General features: G+C 44.9%; 1 protein-coding gene across 8 annotated transcripts in view; it reads left to right on the top strand.

The window, feature by feature from the left end:
* The window catches only part of phldb1a (pleckstrin homology-like domain, family B, member 1a), a 43,776-nt gene extending 27,468 nt beyond the window's left edge, over positions 1-16,308 (top strand). For 5 of the 8 annotated variants that reach the window (XM_048267241.1, XM_048267244.1, XM_048267242.1 and 2 more), the window contains 19 exons: positions 1,849-2,094; positions 2,607-2,753; positions 2,960-3,097; positions 3,822-3,950; positions 4,769-4,924; positions 5,180-5,290; positions 5,493-5,582; positions 5,802-5,930; positions 6,929-7,054; positions 7,417-7,572; positions 8,093-8,236; positions 8,505-8,627; positions 8,793-8,892; positions 10,069-10,357; positions 10,858-10,948; positions 11,741-11,887; positions 12,894-13,113; positions 14,300-14,385; positions 14,547-16,308. In XM_048267241.1, coding sequence (XP_048123198.1) covers positions 1,849-2,094; positions 2,607-2,753; positions 2,960-3,097; positions 3,822-3,950; positions 4,769-4,924; positions 5,180-5,290; positions 5,493-5,582; positions 5,802-5,930; positions 6,929-7,054; positions 7,417-7,572; positions 8,093-8,236; positions 8,505-8,627; positions 8,793-8,892; positions 10,069-10,357; positions 10,858-10,948; positions 11,741-11,887; positions 12,894-13,113; positions 14,300-14,385; positions 14,547-14,687 — 2,769 coding nt within the window. In that variant the 3' untranslated portion in view covers positions 14,688-16,308. The remainder of the gene's footprint in view (positions 1-1,848; positions 2,095-2,606; positions 2,754-2,959; positions 3,098-3,821; positions 3,951-4,768; positions 4,925-5,179; positions 5,291-5,492; positions 5,583-5,801; positions 5,931-6,928; positions 7,055-7,416; positions 7,573-8,092; positions 8,237-8,504; positions 8,628-8,792; positions 8,893-10,068; positions 10,358-10,857; positions 10,949-11,740; positions 11,888-12,893; positions 13,114-14,299; positions 14,386-14,546) is intronic. The other 3 variants (XM_048267251.1, XM_048267258.1, XM_048267266.1) reach the window with 3 other exon arrangements.
* The last annotated feature ends 238 nt before the right edge of the window (positions 16,309-16,546 follow it).

The following is a 16,546-nucleotide window of genomic DNA, read 5'->3' as shown; positions in this document are numbered from 1 at the left end:
CATGGGGAGTGGGCTGGAGCCTAGTGTTTGTCCATCTGTTTGTTTAGAGTGTTTGCATGCCTACAGCCTGCTCCCCCTCCATACCCGGGCCGCCTGGGATGACTCGCTCACTTCACCCCTTCACCGTTTCCCAGGCCTGGGATAGAAACATTCTCTGTCTGTCTGTCATGTAATTCCGTGTGAGGGCTCCAAAAGAGGAAATTGCCCCAGATTGTGCCATTAAGGATCCTTTCATGGCAAAGTCTTCAGCTGTCATCAAGAGCTGGTCAGGACATTGAGTGGGTATGTACTTTTGTGTACAGAATATCTTGAACAGAATAGCTGAGAGACAAATTCAGTGAAACTTTATTTGTGCAAGGCTGTGGAACAAGGCTGTGGCTGTAGAATTTGTTTTGTCACCTGCCTGTTGTCTGAGTAGCTTAGTAGCCTAATACTGCTTTCACCTGAGAGTTGACGTAATTTGCCTTACCTTAGTTTTGAAATCAGTTTAGTTGAAAACCACATTTGTTCCCTCTTCATTCTGACTGCACGGAAGATGTAAGGGTATCACACCATCATTGCCCTATGACACCAAAGCACCCTGGACAGCCACTGTACAGAGCCAGGTATTCTGCCTGCTTGCTGAGATAGAGTTGTCTGTCCATGCTATTTGAATATTAAAACGTTGTTCAGTTGATCTGACCTAATCAGAGGAGCTGGGAGCACGTCTGGTGGTTAATTATACACGTGTAAATAGCCAGCTGATCCCTTTGACTTACTTTATTTACAGCTCCCATTAGGTCCATCTCATGTCCAGTCCATTCAGTACTTTGTATTTATTTACAAGGCCCATTAGGTCCAGTCTCCTGTACCCCATCAACGCACCACTGTTCCTCCCGTACGGCTACACCACAAGGCCGTGTTATTTTGGTCGGCATCATGCAATGATAAGCTGCCGTCATTTGACTTGGACGCTCTGGCTCGGTAATTGTCAGCTGTGTGCGTATGACAAGCCCCGTCCGTTTGGATGGCACCTAAGTTCCCGCAGAGTTTTGTTGCGAGGGGCCCCAGAGCTGTGTGTGCAGACTAGAGAGAGAGAGAGAGAGAGAGAGAGAGAGTGGGACAGTCGGGAACGGTGCTGATACTCAGCAATTTCGGCCTGTCTTCACGTCCCATGAGGCCCTGAATGGCAGGAACAGTTGGAGAGAGGAGGTGAGAGGTCAGTAGGGGTCAGTGGATGGGGGTGGGTTGTAAAATCAGGAGGGGGCTATGGAGAATATTGGGCTGGGGCTCGTGAGAGGGAAAGGCTTCCAGCAGCTGCTGCTATAGACCGGGTGTCTTTCATATGTGTTTGAACTGGGGTATGTGTGGGAGTGTCTCACTTGTGTGTCTGCATGTGTGTGTGTGTGTGTGTGTTTTGGTGAGTCTATGGCAATAGAGTTGGCTTGTGCTCGTCAGATGTGGTTCCGTGACCCTGGTGGGTTGAATGGGGCACGCACGCACGCATGCTTATTTTGTCAGTTCTCCAGGTGTCAGATTGCTGCCAGCTGAGAGTGCCACACGGGCACGCGGGGGCCCATTGCAGTACCTGAACCCTCTGTGACAGCATGGCAGCTCACTGGGCCTCTCCACCCATTCAGACTGGACCACAGAGGCCTCATGTTTATCTCACTCACGTCTCCTACTATTTGGATGAGAAATAGGATGCTGTACACTACAAACACCTTACATTGTTGCATTGTTTGTCATATAACTGACACAGATTGTCTCAATCACTTTGTGATTGTGTGTGTGTGTGTGTGTGTGTGTGTGTGTGTGTGTGTGTGTGTGTGTGTGTGTGTGTGTGTGTGTGTGTGTGTGTGTGATCAGGAGAGACAGAGGTTAGAGACGATCCTGAGTTTGTGTGCGGAGTACAACAAGGGCGACGGCCCCTGTCCAGCCGGCGAGGTGGGCAAGACGGGCCTCTTCCCTGGGATGGAGGAGGGGGCCGTCCAGCGCCCCGGAGCTGACCCTGCAGGCGGGGCCTCCCAGCAGGGGCGGGGCCAGAGGCAGAGGGAGAGTGACGAGGAGAACTTCACCGAGGAGTGCAGCAGCACCGAGAGCCAGCACCAGGATGTAAGAGACACACACACCCTCGTTCTTTTACTCACACACTCACACACACACAAACACACACACACCCTCGTTCTTTTACTCACACACACACACACACACACACACACACCCTCGTTCTTTTACTCACACACTCACACACACACAAACACACACACACCCTCGTTCTTTTACTCACACACACACACACACACACACACACACCCTCGTTCTTTTACTCACACACTCACACACACACACACACACACACACACCCCTCATTCTTTTACTCACACACACACACACACACACACACACACCCCTCGTTCTTTTACTCACACACTCACACACACACAAACACACACACACCCTCGTTCTTTTACTCACACACACACACACAGACACATCCATGTACGCACACACACATTTTCTCACTCACTTTGACACAAGCAAACATTATACTATTCTAACTGTTCTGCAGCCGGTCTAGTACTACTGACCAACTTAACACCTCTCCCCCGCTGGTCTCCTCACAGCACGAGGACTCTGGTCGGACAGGTGTGGCCTCTCAGCAGGAGCTGCCCTATCTGGAGGAGGAGCGCGTCCGCATTCTGGCCCGAGTGGACGAGCTCAAGGCTCGCGTGACTGAGCTGGAGCAACAACTTCAAGAGTCCAGGCAGGAGGTGAGTTTGGCCAATCATCACCGACTAATATATCAATTTACATTGAAGTTATACATTCTAAGATTAAGGTGCTTTTTGCCAATGTACTTGGCATGTGTTGGCTGCCTGCAAACTAGATAATCTGGTAAATAAGTCTGCATTCCTGTTATTATAATGGCAGAATATGTTTATAGTACACATTGTTTTTTTCTGTGGTGTTGCACTAGGCTGAAATGGAGCGGGCCCTGCTACAGGGTGAGCGGAGGGCGGAGCTTGATCAGGTGGAGGCGGAGTTTGAGATCATTAACCAGCTGCAGTACAAGCTCAGTGAACTAGACAGCGCCACCCAGAGGGAGAAAGACAAGGTACCGCTCACTGTCACACTGTCCACTCCTCTTGTCTCCTCACTCTTTCGCCATCGGTTGGTCCAGTTATGCTTTGTTATGCTTTGTTCTCTTTAGTATTTTTCTGTTGTTTTATTTCAGCCTTTAATCTGCTTTCCTACTTCTAACACTCACGCTGCTAACTCACTCATTAGAAAGACTGTTCACACTGGGAACTGTGTTTGCTACAGGGAACTGCTGGTGATAAGATTTGAAGTCACTTGAGCTTGGTGTTTATGACTGTTTCTGATGACTTTAGTGCCTTTTATTTAGTTGGCATTGGTGTCAAATCTTCATACTGGCATGATTTGAGAAAAAATGTTATCCTATTGTAGTGCATATTATCCACTTATTCTGGTTCACTTTATATTCTGGTTAAATCACAGCGTAGTTTAGTTTTTTTTAGATGATTGCACTCTGTGAATGTTTTCTATGTTTCTCACCATTTTAGACCTACAATGTCTTCATTTAGCGGACACAAATATCTGACTATCCTCCCCACAATTGAGCTTTACTAATACACGTAACACGGAAACGTCCGCATGGCTTGGATTTGAGCAGTGTGTGTTGTGTGTGTTTGTGTGTGTGTGTGTGCACCCCTCCCCCTCGTTCCTACCCTGGGACTGTACGTTGTTCCTGTTTGTGTATGGTGTATGCACGTGTGTGTGTGTGTGTGCGTGCGTGCGTGTGTGTGCATTTTTTGTAGGGGAGGGCTAATGTGTCGGCTGAGCGGGACATCCTGGAGAGGCTGCGGGCTGGGTACAATGAGCTGAAGAGCCAGCTTGATAAGTGCCCAGAGTCCCTGAGGGAGCAGTTACAGGAACAGCTGACAAGGGTCAGTCGGTCTTCAGTCCTCACCAGTCACCAGCCCTACTGCGTACATTGTGCTTAGAGATGCTTTAAACACACACACACACACACACACACACACACACATACATACACACACACACACACACACACACACACACACACAAAATAGACACACACACACAAAATAGACACACACACAAAATAGCAAAAAAGAACTGCTCAGAGAACCTCAGGAATTCTTCCGTCTTCCGGGATTAAAACTTTGTGTAAAAAAACTAAATGACTTGCATCGTAGTTTGGTTGTGAAAAAACAAAACCTCTGCTATGTCCTAGTTCCTTTATAGCCTTCCTCGTAGTCTCTCTGTCTCTCTGCCTGTTGAATCTTTTCTTAGAATGGAGTATTAGCGTGTATCATATGTCAATTAGTGGACTTATGAATGCTTTGGGGTGCTGCTGTGGCCTCTGGGAGCTAATAGGGATTGTTGTCTGTGCTCTTTGCATGAGCTTGGTGTGTGTCAGTGTGGCACTTTATGGTCTTTTCTGTTGTTTTTTACAAAAAACAATTTTCTTTCTTTTTGAAATCCCATTTGTTACATCTATTAAAATAACAATATAACAGCTCACTAACCCATTAATACAAGCTAATCCTTATTTCCCCCCTTCTGGAAGTTTCCTGAATCTGAAATAATTTAAGGGGCTGTGTTGTACATTTGTAGTTTTTTTGTCTGTGAACCTGTTTGTGTCTGTGTGCCTGCCTGTTGGTCTGTATGTCTGTGTGTGTCTGTCTGTATGTCCGTCCGTCCACTGCTGTGCTGTGCTTTGGCCCTGGCGCGTGCTCAGAAAGCGGAGGCTCTGGAGTCGGGGTCCAAGCGCTTTGAGGACCTGGAGTTCCGTCAGCTGGAGCGCGAGAGCGGCTTGGAGGAGGAGAAGGAGACGGTCAGCCGCCAGCTGCTGCAGGAGAAGGCCGACTACCACCGCAGCGTGGCCAAGAGGAAGGTGAGCGCACGAGCCAGCCCACGAGCCAAACAGAACAGAACATTCTTGAAGACAGCGCCAGCCCCATGCTGTAGACAGGACTCCCATGGCCTCTCCATACCACTATTATTCCACAACAGCTCTAATATCACCCAGAAGTCATCAAGCCAGTGTTAAAGGAAAGTTTGAGTAAATGTGGATGTGGTATCTGAAGCTGCGTCTCCCGTGTGTGTGTGTGTGTGTGTGTGTGTGTGTGTGTGTGTGTGTGTGTGTCAGGAGAGGATGGCTGCACTGGAGATGCAGGCCAACCAGCTGGGCCTGCAGGCTGCGCAGGAATGCGAGAGGATGGCCAAGGACCGAACGCTGGCGCTGCAGATGCTCCAGAAGGTTGGTTCCAGCCGCACATAAAACAGACGAATCTTTCCAACACTCATCAACCCATCTGTCAGTCTCCCTCTCCAGGGTCACGGAAAGATCCCCTGGTTTATCCCCAAGATTTCCATTGTGTTTTATACATAGTAAAACAATCTACAAGCTCATCATTACTTCTGTAAGTGCTTATTACGTTTTGTTTTGTGCGCGTTTGCAGGAGAGAGAGCAGCTGTCGAGCATAGAGAAGCGCTATCATGACCTGACCGGAGGGAGAACTTTCCCAAAGCCCTCCAGCACCATGAAGGAGGTGAGACTCTTTTTATCAACACCACCTGTTCCCATTCTTCCACCACCTCTGTGTATTTATGGTCCTCCGCCTGTGTGTGTGTGTGTGTGTGTGTGTGTGTGTGTGTGTGTGTGTGTGAGTGTGTGTGTGTGTACACTGGTGGCTATCCAACAAAGGGCAAAGCGCATAACACTGGCGACGTGTCTGACTTTTTAAAACCCCAACGCACTTTTGACACAGGAAGTGCTTCATATCAGCGAGCCTGACCTCGTAGAAGAGGTCTTTCCCCAGCCGCAGCCCCTCGGCCACCCTCCTGCGCCCTACTGTCAGAGCCTTTCCCCTCACATAAATCCTCTCAGGCCCCAGGAGGTAAACACTCTCACTTGCCACTGCTCGTGGGCCCTTAACAACTGATCTCAGACCAGGCTTTGGAGTTGTGTGGGGAAAACTTTTGGATTGAATGAATTGATCCCGGATCAGTTTTTAAAGGCCTGAAGTTCCCAAAGCGAAGCATGGTGTTTGATCAGTGTGAACTGCGAAGTTGTCTCATCAAAAACATCACAGCATGGTGTATGGTGGTGTGTCTGTTGTGGTAAAAGCAGTGGAGTTGCACTTCTGTTGTGGTTTTGACAAAGCTTTTCTTTTGTTCTGTTTTGGTTTTGGGTTGTTATTTCCAGTTGCAACGTAGCAAAAGATTTGTTATGTTTGTCTTGGCTAGAAGCCTTTCGGGCAGGATTGCGAGCTGCATGCATGCACATACTGCTACTTGATTTGTCTGGCAAAGTCATCATCTTGACTGAGGCGTCTGAGAGTGTGTGTGTGTGTGTGTGTGTGTGTGTGTGAGTGTGAGTGTGAGTGTGTGTGTGAGTGTGAGTGTGAGTGTGAGAGTGTGTGTGTGAGTGTGAGTGTGAGTGTGTGTGTGTGTGTGTGTGTGTGTGTGTGTGTGTGTGTGTGTGTGTGTGTGTGTGTGTGTGTGTTCTCCTTTGTTTTTGCTCTCCATGTAAATTCTCCTCAGGGCATTTGCAATTGGGTTTGTCCTGCTAGTTCCTGTGCTGTGTTTTTTACATTGGTATCACTTTGATGTTGTGAATGCTCACATGTGTGTTGTGTTCATGCTTTGCCATTGTACTGAAAACTGAGTCTTGGACGTTGTGGTCACAAAAGAACACCGTAGAAAGTATTAATATTAATAATTACAATATAGTGTTAAATGAAGATGCCTAATCTATTTGTTGCACGTTGCACATCTATGCATATGTGTGTGAGTGTGTCTTTTGGGGTTGAGAGAGTGGCCTTTAATTTCCTCTCTTCCTTGTGTGTGTGTGTGTGTGTGTGTGTCCATGTCCATGTGATTTGGATGCTGTCAGGAGTATCTGAGGCTTTCTGATGTCTATAAGATGTATGGGGCCAGTTGTGTCCAGACCCACACTACCTCCTCTGCACCCCTAAGCTACTCCTCTGCTCTCCCTCTAATTCCAGACTCCCCTCGCGAGGTACTTGCTCTCTCTCTCTGTCGGTGCTTTTGTCTGTCAGCTGATTCCCTCACTTCATCTTCTCTCTCTCTATCTCTCAATCTATCTATCTATCTCTTTATCTATCTATCTATCTATCTATCTATCTATCTATTTATCTATTTATCTATCTTTTTCATGCATTTTCATCTGTTGGATACACTTATTCCTTGTCTGATCCTGCTTCAGTACTGTAAATGCTTTATTGACTGGACCTACAGTGTGGTCACTTTCCCCTTGACCAATGCTCCTTCTCTCCTCCCCACCTGCTTCTCCTGCTCCGGCCCTCCTCATCTGTCCATCCCGTATGTCTGCTCTCGCTGGCCTGTTTGGTTGGGGATCAGTACATTACTGTCGGTCAGTTAAACGAGCTCTACGGGATGCCTAAGGTGGACCCCTCCCCCACGTCTCCCATCCAGTCATTCCAACAGTTAGTCCCCGAGCCCCCTCCCACCAGCTACAGGTCACTGTATGGCTCGTCCCGCTCTCTTGCGTCCGAGGTGAATACCTTTCGCTCTAGCATGGTAGTAGTGCTGACGTGTGATGTCCTCCATGCATGACTGTCGGATGTCCGTCGAGCGTCCGTAGTAGTCTTTGGTTAGATTCTGAGGAGGCATCAGGTCGATGAAGTTGAGACCAGTTGGCCTCGATTACTGTAAAACTGCATGCACCTGTTTTCCTTGTTTCGTTTTAGCTCTTTTTATCTTGTTTTGTTTTACTCATAATTTATACATTATGCTTTAACTGTATCAGTGTTGTGTATGTGCATGGTGTGTGTGTGCATTAGGTTTGTTTAGATATTACCGTGAGTATGGTGTTCATTTACTAAGCCTTTAGTCTTGTGTTAATGAACTGGATACATCTGGTAATATTTGCTTGAGAAATGGCTGATATCACTTCAACTCTTCCAATAACTTCTTTTCCTCCTTTTATTCTTCTCTCTGCTCCACTGTTCCTTTCTCTCCCTCCTCTCATCCTTTCCTCCTCTCTGCTTTGCCTGGCTACTCTGCTCCTGTAAAGAGCCAGCCTGAGCTGAGCCGGCCTCATGCCCCCAGGCTTGATTTAGAGCACTGGTACCAGGACTTAATGTCTGCTGGGGAGCCCAGCCAGCCATGCCCTCCCCCTCTACCGGCTAAGTCGCACTCCGGTCGCCGACCCATGCAGGTAAACACGCCATGTAGACACGCAGCTTTCCTCACACTGCTTGTCGCTCAACTGCTTGTTTTTTTTTCTGTTGCTCTGTTCACTCCCACCTCTGGACGAATGACTTTTTTAATTTGATAAGCGAGGAGTCCATTTTGGTTGTCCCCGCTGAAATATCTGCGGTCAGTAGGCTGAAGAGGTTGACGTGGATTAATGGCGAAGGTGTCTCTGTGTCTCTGAAGGTGTCTCTGTGTCCAAAGGACTGGACTGATGGTAGTTCCCTTCACAGGTGTACCGTGGCAAGATTGACGGAGAGGGGGGACAGATGACCCTCACACGGGGGAACACCAATGGGACGGCCACTCCTCCGCAGTCCAGGGCTGCCCTGCCGGGGAGGGAGATGCCAACAAAGGTGAAGCACTCCATCATCATGAATGTCCAGTCCAGTCCAGTCCATGAATGTCCATATTGTTTTCTCTTTGATACCACTCCCTGTGCTCCACGGCGCCCCCTGTGGCTGCTGGATCTGCATTTGTCATGATTTGACCTCTCTGGTCTCTTCTCTGACTTCCTACAGATGCTCGGCCATTCCTCCAGCCTCTCCAAGGAGCTGTCGGAGCTCTCCCTCACCCATCTGGACCTGGAAACCAAAAGACAGCTGGCCATGCAAGGCAAAGGTGATTCTTTACAGAGACTTGACCACTCAAAGAGACTCATGTATCTCGTTGCTTCATTATGACTACAGAAAGAGACTGTGATGAGAGTTAATTGCTGGGTCTCCATTTAGCTCATTCTATGCACATTCATGATGTTCAGCTAAAGAAAATGTGCATCTGCGTGTGCTTCTGTCCACTGTGTTCCGCAAATTAAAAACGGACATTCTCCTAATCGAGGGAAAAGTTTGGATCAGCTGTGGGATCAAAACATAAGGTCGTCTGGGCAACGTTTACAGTAAGATGTAGGTAAAAATGCAACAAATGCGAACATAATAAAATAAAATATAATAACATTTATATAGCACTTTTTAAGCACAAAGTGCTTTACAGACAAACAAACAAACAAACAAAACAAAACAAAAACAAAAGTAATAACAATAATAATAATAATAATAAACATATGTGAACAAACTGTATACATTAAAGGGACACCAGGCAAGCCTGATGCTTTTTCTCTACGAAACTCCCCCTCACTCGGTCTGAAGCTCTTTTCCTTTTCTTTGCGTCTTCCGTCAAGGGTTTTCGCTGCTTCTTCGCCGGCTCTTCCATTATACACACATTTGCAACAATCGCTAGCGTTTCGTTAGCCTGCCTCTGTGCTGTAAACTGATCCTGCTTCGGTCGGCGTGTAGGATACACCAAACTTGCAAGTGGGATATTCTTCCTACAGGCAGTAAGGGCGGACGAGAGAGCCTTCATTCACCCTGTAATGAGTCATTTAACCATATACTGACTTACGAAGATGATTAATTAACACGAAAACGTTGCCTGGTGTCCCTTTAACTTTAATCGCATTATAATTTATGCAAATCGAGAGTTAATCCACCCCCCAGCAAATGGAATTTTTATGCACATTAGAAGATTAAATGCAAATTTAAAGTGTCAGGATTTCTTATTTGAATGGTCAAAATGTGTATGAAAATGTTGAATGGAAACCCAGCTAATGCAAACAGGCTTTTTTTCAGCCAAGAAATATTTCAGTGTAGTTAGTACATTTACTGTGGATTCCAGATACTGTTCACTCACTCAGATACTGTGGTCAGGTGTCTGTGGTAATCTGGATGTATTGAAGACATTTATAACATTCGTATCTCTCTTTCTCTCTGTCTATCTCTCTCTCTCTCTCTGTGATCACAGGCCAGTCGTTGGATGAACAGAGGGGTCGTCCAGGGGAGCTGAAGCAGAGACCTGCAGTGGAGCTGCAGAACCACTGGGGGGCGCTGCAGGGCTCCCAATCTCAGCTCAACATGTCATTCCCCTCGTTTGGCAACAGCGGCGGCCCTGCCATGGTGCACCACTCCATCCTCCACCACCAGGCCCCGCCTCCCGGCGGAGAGCAGGCTTTTGACACCCTCAGCCTGGAGAGCTCCGACAGTGTGGAAACCAGCGTCTCCACGGGCAACAACTCTGCCTGTTCCCCGGAGAGGTGAGAGGAGACAGAGAAACTTTGAGACAGTTTCCATGGGAACATTCCGCTCTGCCCTGTTCCCCTGACAACGGGTCATCCTTGCTTGATCCTCCCCTTAAAATTTTTTCTTCCCGCTTTTTTTTTTTTTTTTTTTTTTTTTGTCTTTTGTCTTTTTCCTCATGACAGCAGGCAACCCTGCCTGTTACCATGACAACTTCTACAAGCCAAAGACAAAAAGCTCACCTGTTCAAAGTTGTATTCTGCCCAGATGCACAACATGCCCTATTGTCACATTATATATTCCGCAACCACCGTGTCACTAGAGGTGCTCTGACAGTCATCAAGCTAGGAGAGAGATAGAGAGGGAGAGAGATATAGAGAGAGGGAAAGATATATATATATATATATATATATATATATATATATATATAGAGAGAGATACCTCTTGTTTTAAAGGCCAAGTGACAGTGGTGGACATTTAAGTTCACCTGTTTAACTTGTGTGTTGTTCCTGCGCAGTGGCATCGGCATGGCGGGCCTGAGGCTGGAGGAGATGGAGAAGATGCTGAAGGAGGCGCAGCAGGAGAAGGCCAGACTGGTGGAGAGCAGAGTACGTAACCACACACACGCACACACACACACATACACACGCACACACAGCCCGATCCCCCTACAAGGGATTAAGCCTAGGCCTGGACTAAAAAACAGCTTCAATGGAAATCTCCATTGAAAAAAGCCTTTAGTGTGAGACTAGGTGTTATCCACCGGGTCACATTGAAAATACGGGAAACCGTCTTCAACGCATTTTAGTCTGATTTACTGCATTTCTCATGTTATAAATGTTCATTGTGTATCTGCCATGGAGGAATCTGTAATCAACTTTCATGGCTACGTTTCTGATTTTAATATACTGTATAATCTAATCTGTAGTGCGAGTGTGAGTCTGTGTGTCTTTCTTCTGTTTTATATCCTTGAGGGCATTATTTCCTCTTAGACTCTTTGAATCTGAGGAACTCTGCCATGAACAGAGCTGTCACTCTGCTCAGCTGTCACGCTGCCTAAGCCTGTCACTCATTCACACACACGTGGGCTTCCATAGTGGCCTCTATAGCGTACTTCTTTCACCTTCAAGTGACAGAATCTCTATAGACATATTTTAACACACAAAAAAAATGTGGCCATCTCAACAAAGAATCTTTCACCATAACACGTCACTTAAAATTTCTTAACTTGTTTTAGGTGTCAGGATCTCTATAACAACAACATATTTTAACTCATTCACTCTATAGCCGCTTCAAAATCTCTGCTTGCACTGTGTGAAATCAAAGAGCAAAGATTTGTTTGTGGATGAACCCAATTAGCCCAGTGTGTGTTTAGCTAATGTTCCTCCTCTGCCTCTCAGGAGAGGGAGGCGCAGGCTCGGCGCCAGATGCTCGAGGAGGAGCGCAGGAGGCGCGAGGAGGTGGAGAGGAGGCTGCAGGAGGAGACGGCGCACAGGCAGCGTCTGGTCGAGGAGGAGGTGAAGCTGAGGGAGAAACACTGCTCTCAGGTCAGTGGGTTAAAGAGGAGCGGCTCGTCTCGGGCCCCCTGTGGATATGCGCATGTCCCAGAATCTTAAATGAGAATTGCAGAAGTCGGTCTGTGTGTTTTTGTTGTTATTCTTTTTTTTTTTTTTTTTTTTTTTTCAACTTTTGGTCTGGGTCTGTCTTTGCTTGTGAAGTCGTTACCTATGTTTTACTGATAGTAAGTGTTACGAATTCATGTTCAGAACCGAAAAACTAGAAATGGGAAATGAACAAAAAGTCGGCGCCAAGGTTTTAGTCAACAGATGATATCGCGCCCTATCACAACTTAGCACCTTTTATTGTGTCGGAAGCCTCTTTTCTTCAAATTTGGTTCTGCTACTCTTAGATTGCCGAACATTTGTTACGCACAGCGAGTAAATGCATGACGCCCTCGAGGTGAAAGAAATGAAATGCTGAATAGAAAAACACAAAAACAAGGATGGAGAAAGAATTGGCTGGGAGAGAGATGTGAGAGGGAGTGGATTTGGAAGGATGGCAAGAGTGAGGGAATGCGGGAAGAAAAAGAGAAAAAAAAGAACTTGAAAGATGAAAGAAAGGCGTCCAGCGAGGCAGCCTACGAGGAGATAAAAAAGCAGGAGGACACTGCTGTTTGCCCATCAGAAACCTCATTTGAATTATCCACAGTGAAGAATATATTTTTAATATTTCCCCAGTAGGTCTTAAAAAATTAAAGAGTCGAGGCAGCGGTGAAAAACATACATTCTGAGCTTTTATGGACAGAGCAGAGCCAAATATGGTCTGTTTTTGCACCAGCGCTTACTAGATACTGTACATGAAACAGAAACATACATTTTTAAACTACTTATACAGTAACACTTGTTTCATCACAAGTTGTAAATAAAGAGTAAAAGTAATATAATATGATATATACAGAATTATATAGAAATTCATTTGATTTCAATTAGTATAATGTGGGAAGCACTGTATTTTTTTCAAATGACAGTTATCAACAATTTTTTTTCTTTCCAGGCTCGTCCGATGACCCGGTATCTGCCAATCAGAAAGGAGGAGTTTGACCTCCGCTCCCATGTGGAGTCGTCTGGCCACTGCGTGGACACCTGTCCTTATGTCATCGTGAGCGAAAAGATGTGCAAGGGGCATCTTGTTAAAATGGGCGGCAAGATCAAGTCCTGGAAGAAGCGCTGGTTTGTCTTCGATCGGCTGAAGAGAACCTTCTCCTATTACATAGGTGAGAAAAGCAGAAGCATTTGGCCGTTAGTCATGGCCTTCCACAGTAGGCGCTTTGAATTTGTTATTTGTTTTTGTTCTTGTCATTTGTTGTTGATAATTTGATTTTCCACTGGCAACATGACAGGATCCATCTATCCATCAAATCATACAATTTCCCATTTTTCTAATTAAAAAAAATTGATGCGATAATGATAAAATAATTGAAATTGATAATGATAATGATTCAATTTGGTCATTTTGTCACTTTAACTAATTGCTTTACCCTTCTTTTCTTAGTGACTATTTCTTTATTTTGTTCTCAGTTGTAGGAATTACCAGAGACTGAATCTCACTTGATTGTCCAATACCATCTGTAAATAAGCTGCTCTTGAGAAGGGCTATTTAGATGTGAGAATTCTTTGACCCCTTTCTTTAGCAAGACAAGACAAAAAAAGAAAGAAAGAAGGGGGCCGTGTGATTCGCCCTCTCATTCCTTTCACTTGCTTTCTTTCTCACTCTTTGCTTCAGAGTGTAGCCTTTTCACCCTCTCACTCCCCATGTTAGTAGTGATGATGATGATGAAACAAACTGCAATACTTTCTCCAACACGGAATTTATAAGGGGGGTGGGAGTTTTTACCCCTGGCTCAGTCGTGACTACCACAACCAGGCTCACAACTCCTCTTCTGAAAAAAAAAAAAAAAAAAAAAAAACAAGAACCCAATAAACAACAACACCCATTCCATTACTAAGCAAATTTAGATAATGAACAAAGACAGGATTGTAAAAACAAATGGAGAGGCCTCGGAAAGACGAGGGATGCGGCACGTGCACTGAGACATTTTACCCCGGGCACAGTGTTTATAGTGAACCACCACTGGTGGAGTTAATGAATTTGAACAGATGAGCATTTTGCTTTGCGTTAAAGCAAGGCTAATGGAATGAAGGATATCAACAGAGAGCCGTGGTTTATGGTGTGGTTTCAGAGCCTTCAGTGCTTATATAAAAGTGATTTCCCATGAGTTCCACTTATTAGACATTTATATACAAGTGACCCATAATTATATTTTATAGTGATAATGTTTTCCTAATTGCATATTTTTAATTGAATTTTAATTTAATTGAATTTTATTGTATTATAATAATTAATCTTTTAATTGTTAATATGCACACAAATTACTCTGTGTTCATGTTCTCCATCAACAGACAAACATGAGACCAAGCTGAAGGGAGTCATCTACTTCCAGGCAATCGAGGAAGTTTACTATGATCATCTTCGTAGTGCTACCAAGGTACAACATGTGTCTCCTAATCAAGTGATTAGACTTAACAACCATGTCAACTTATTTAGCTGATTGTGTTAACATCTAGGAAAAACTAACACATTGAAATGGTTTATAAAATGACTTTCACCTCCTCCATGTATTTCTCTCACTTACTCCCATTCTCTTAGAGCCCGAATCCTTCCCTGACGTTCTGCGTCAAGACTCACGACCGCCTCTACTTCATGGTGGCTCCCTCGGCCGAGGCCATGCGCATTTGGATGGACGTCATAGTGACCGGGGCCGAGGGCTACACGCAGTTTATGACCTGAGCGAGTTCAGTGCCCACGGAGGGTCGCTTAAGTGAAGAGCGAGAGAGAGTGGTCGGGTCTGGTCGGGCACCGCGGGGGCAGCACTGAGGGGACATGGGGAGTCTCCGATGCTCCCTCAGTCTGGCGCTCACACTCCCACCCTGTCTCAGCTGGTGTGGAAATGTGGGCATGGGCGCCACACACGCCACCAGCTGCTAAGACAAAAACAAAACTGCTAAGAGCTCGAAGAGATGCTCACTTTGTACTCATATAAAAGGAAATTACTTTTTTTTTTCATCGTAAGAAAGAATCATCGGGGAGATTCCTTTGTGTACTTACTGACTTGTATGATTTTTGTGCGTTAAAAACGTGTAGTCTGCATCTCCTGGAGTGTATTTCGTTGGTTGCATTTCACATTAATGCATGAATAAATGAATGGTGCTCGGATGCTGTCGGGGTGGCTGTCCCTTTCGCCACGCCACTGCCCAGCGGTCAGTTGAAGCAGTCTCCACACGTCCACTCACTCCGTTTAACAGGGAGGCTGAGTGGCGAACACTGAGGTAACTGTTCCCCTCGTGAATTCCTATTCACCCACATGTATTTGCCAGTTCATTTTTATAAGTTCTACACCAGCATTTTCACTTTACTGCCTTGGGATCTTTAAAGGGAGATTTTTATGTACAGATATTTCTGACTGTTTGCTGTAAATATGACCAATGAAACTTTTCCAAAGGTCTAAGATTAAGAAAAAGCTTTTCTTGCTATTTTTTATTTTATTTTAGTAACTGCAAACTTAGCTTGTAGACACCTTTTATATAGGTTTACAGGACATCCATAGGTTTATTATGAGTTCAAACCACCAGAGTTGACATGAACTGAAAGATAGCTGGGACAAGGCCTGTCCATGCTTAAGAGAGTATATTATGTCAACAAATTGCCCATTACCTTAGCATGTATAGAAATATTGAAAAGAGTAGATTTCATATTATGCTGCTCAGTTTTAAAAGAAAACATGAAGATTTATTTAAATCTGTTATTAGATTGTTTTTGATATAACAAAGAGACAAATAAGCTTTTATCATAATGTCATATACATTTCATATTTATGTTCGTACTCTGGTCCATCTCAAATTAAAATCTTTTCATTGCTTTTGTACATCTGAATGTAATGGTTTTATACTAGGGAAATACTTAAAATATTGTGATTCTTTAATATTACATTGTGGGTACACTATATGACTGCTTCGACCCTTCACATAGATAGAGATGACATTGACGATCCATAATCTGCCGCACTAATCTGTCATATCCATTAGCCACATACTATACCATATACGGAAAAAATAGACTGATGACAAGATGCTGAGCACTACTGTGGTGATGACACGTGCCTTTCTTATACTTTTCATTATTTTGGCTTACGCTGTTTGCAAACAGGCCGAACACCAGTACTCTTGTTAATATACATGAGAAATATTGATTTTTTTATTTACATTGCAACATTTCCTCTTAATTCAGTACATATAACAACTATATATGGACTTCTGTAGTTACTAACCATATACATGTCTGTTACTTTTCACTGGAAACAGATTATTATTGACATAAACCTCTGGGCCAAATAAAGAGTGTCATGAAAAGAGTCACCTGAATCTGTTTATTTAAATACTTTTCAACTCTTCTTTCATACTTGAATGATGAGAAGTGTTCAAAATGTGCGAAAGTGCCAAGAATCATAAATGAACCTTCGCTGGTGCTTAAATATCCACTAAGTGCACTTAGGTGGCAGGCAAGCCTATTTCCTCGGTACAGGTTTCATGAGTGACATGGATGCTCCCTCAGTCTGTCATACCAAGCCTCATTAATCTCATAAAAACATG

This window comes from Alosa alosa, chromosome 2, assembly GCF_017589495.1.
Source record: "Alosa alosa isolate M-15738 ecotype Scorff River chromosome 2, AALO_Geno_1.1, whole genome shotgun sequence".
In the NCBI taxonomy this organism is placed as follows: Eukaryota; Metazoa; Chordata; class Actinopteri; order Clupeiformes; family Clupeidae; genus Alosa; species Alosa alosa.
Note: the sequence above shows the minus strand (reverse complement) of the source record. Positions and strands in the feature narration are given on the sequence as shown.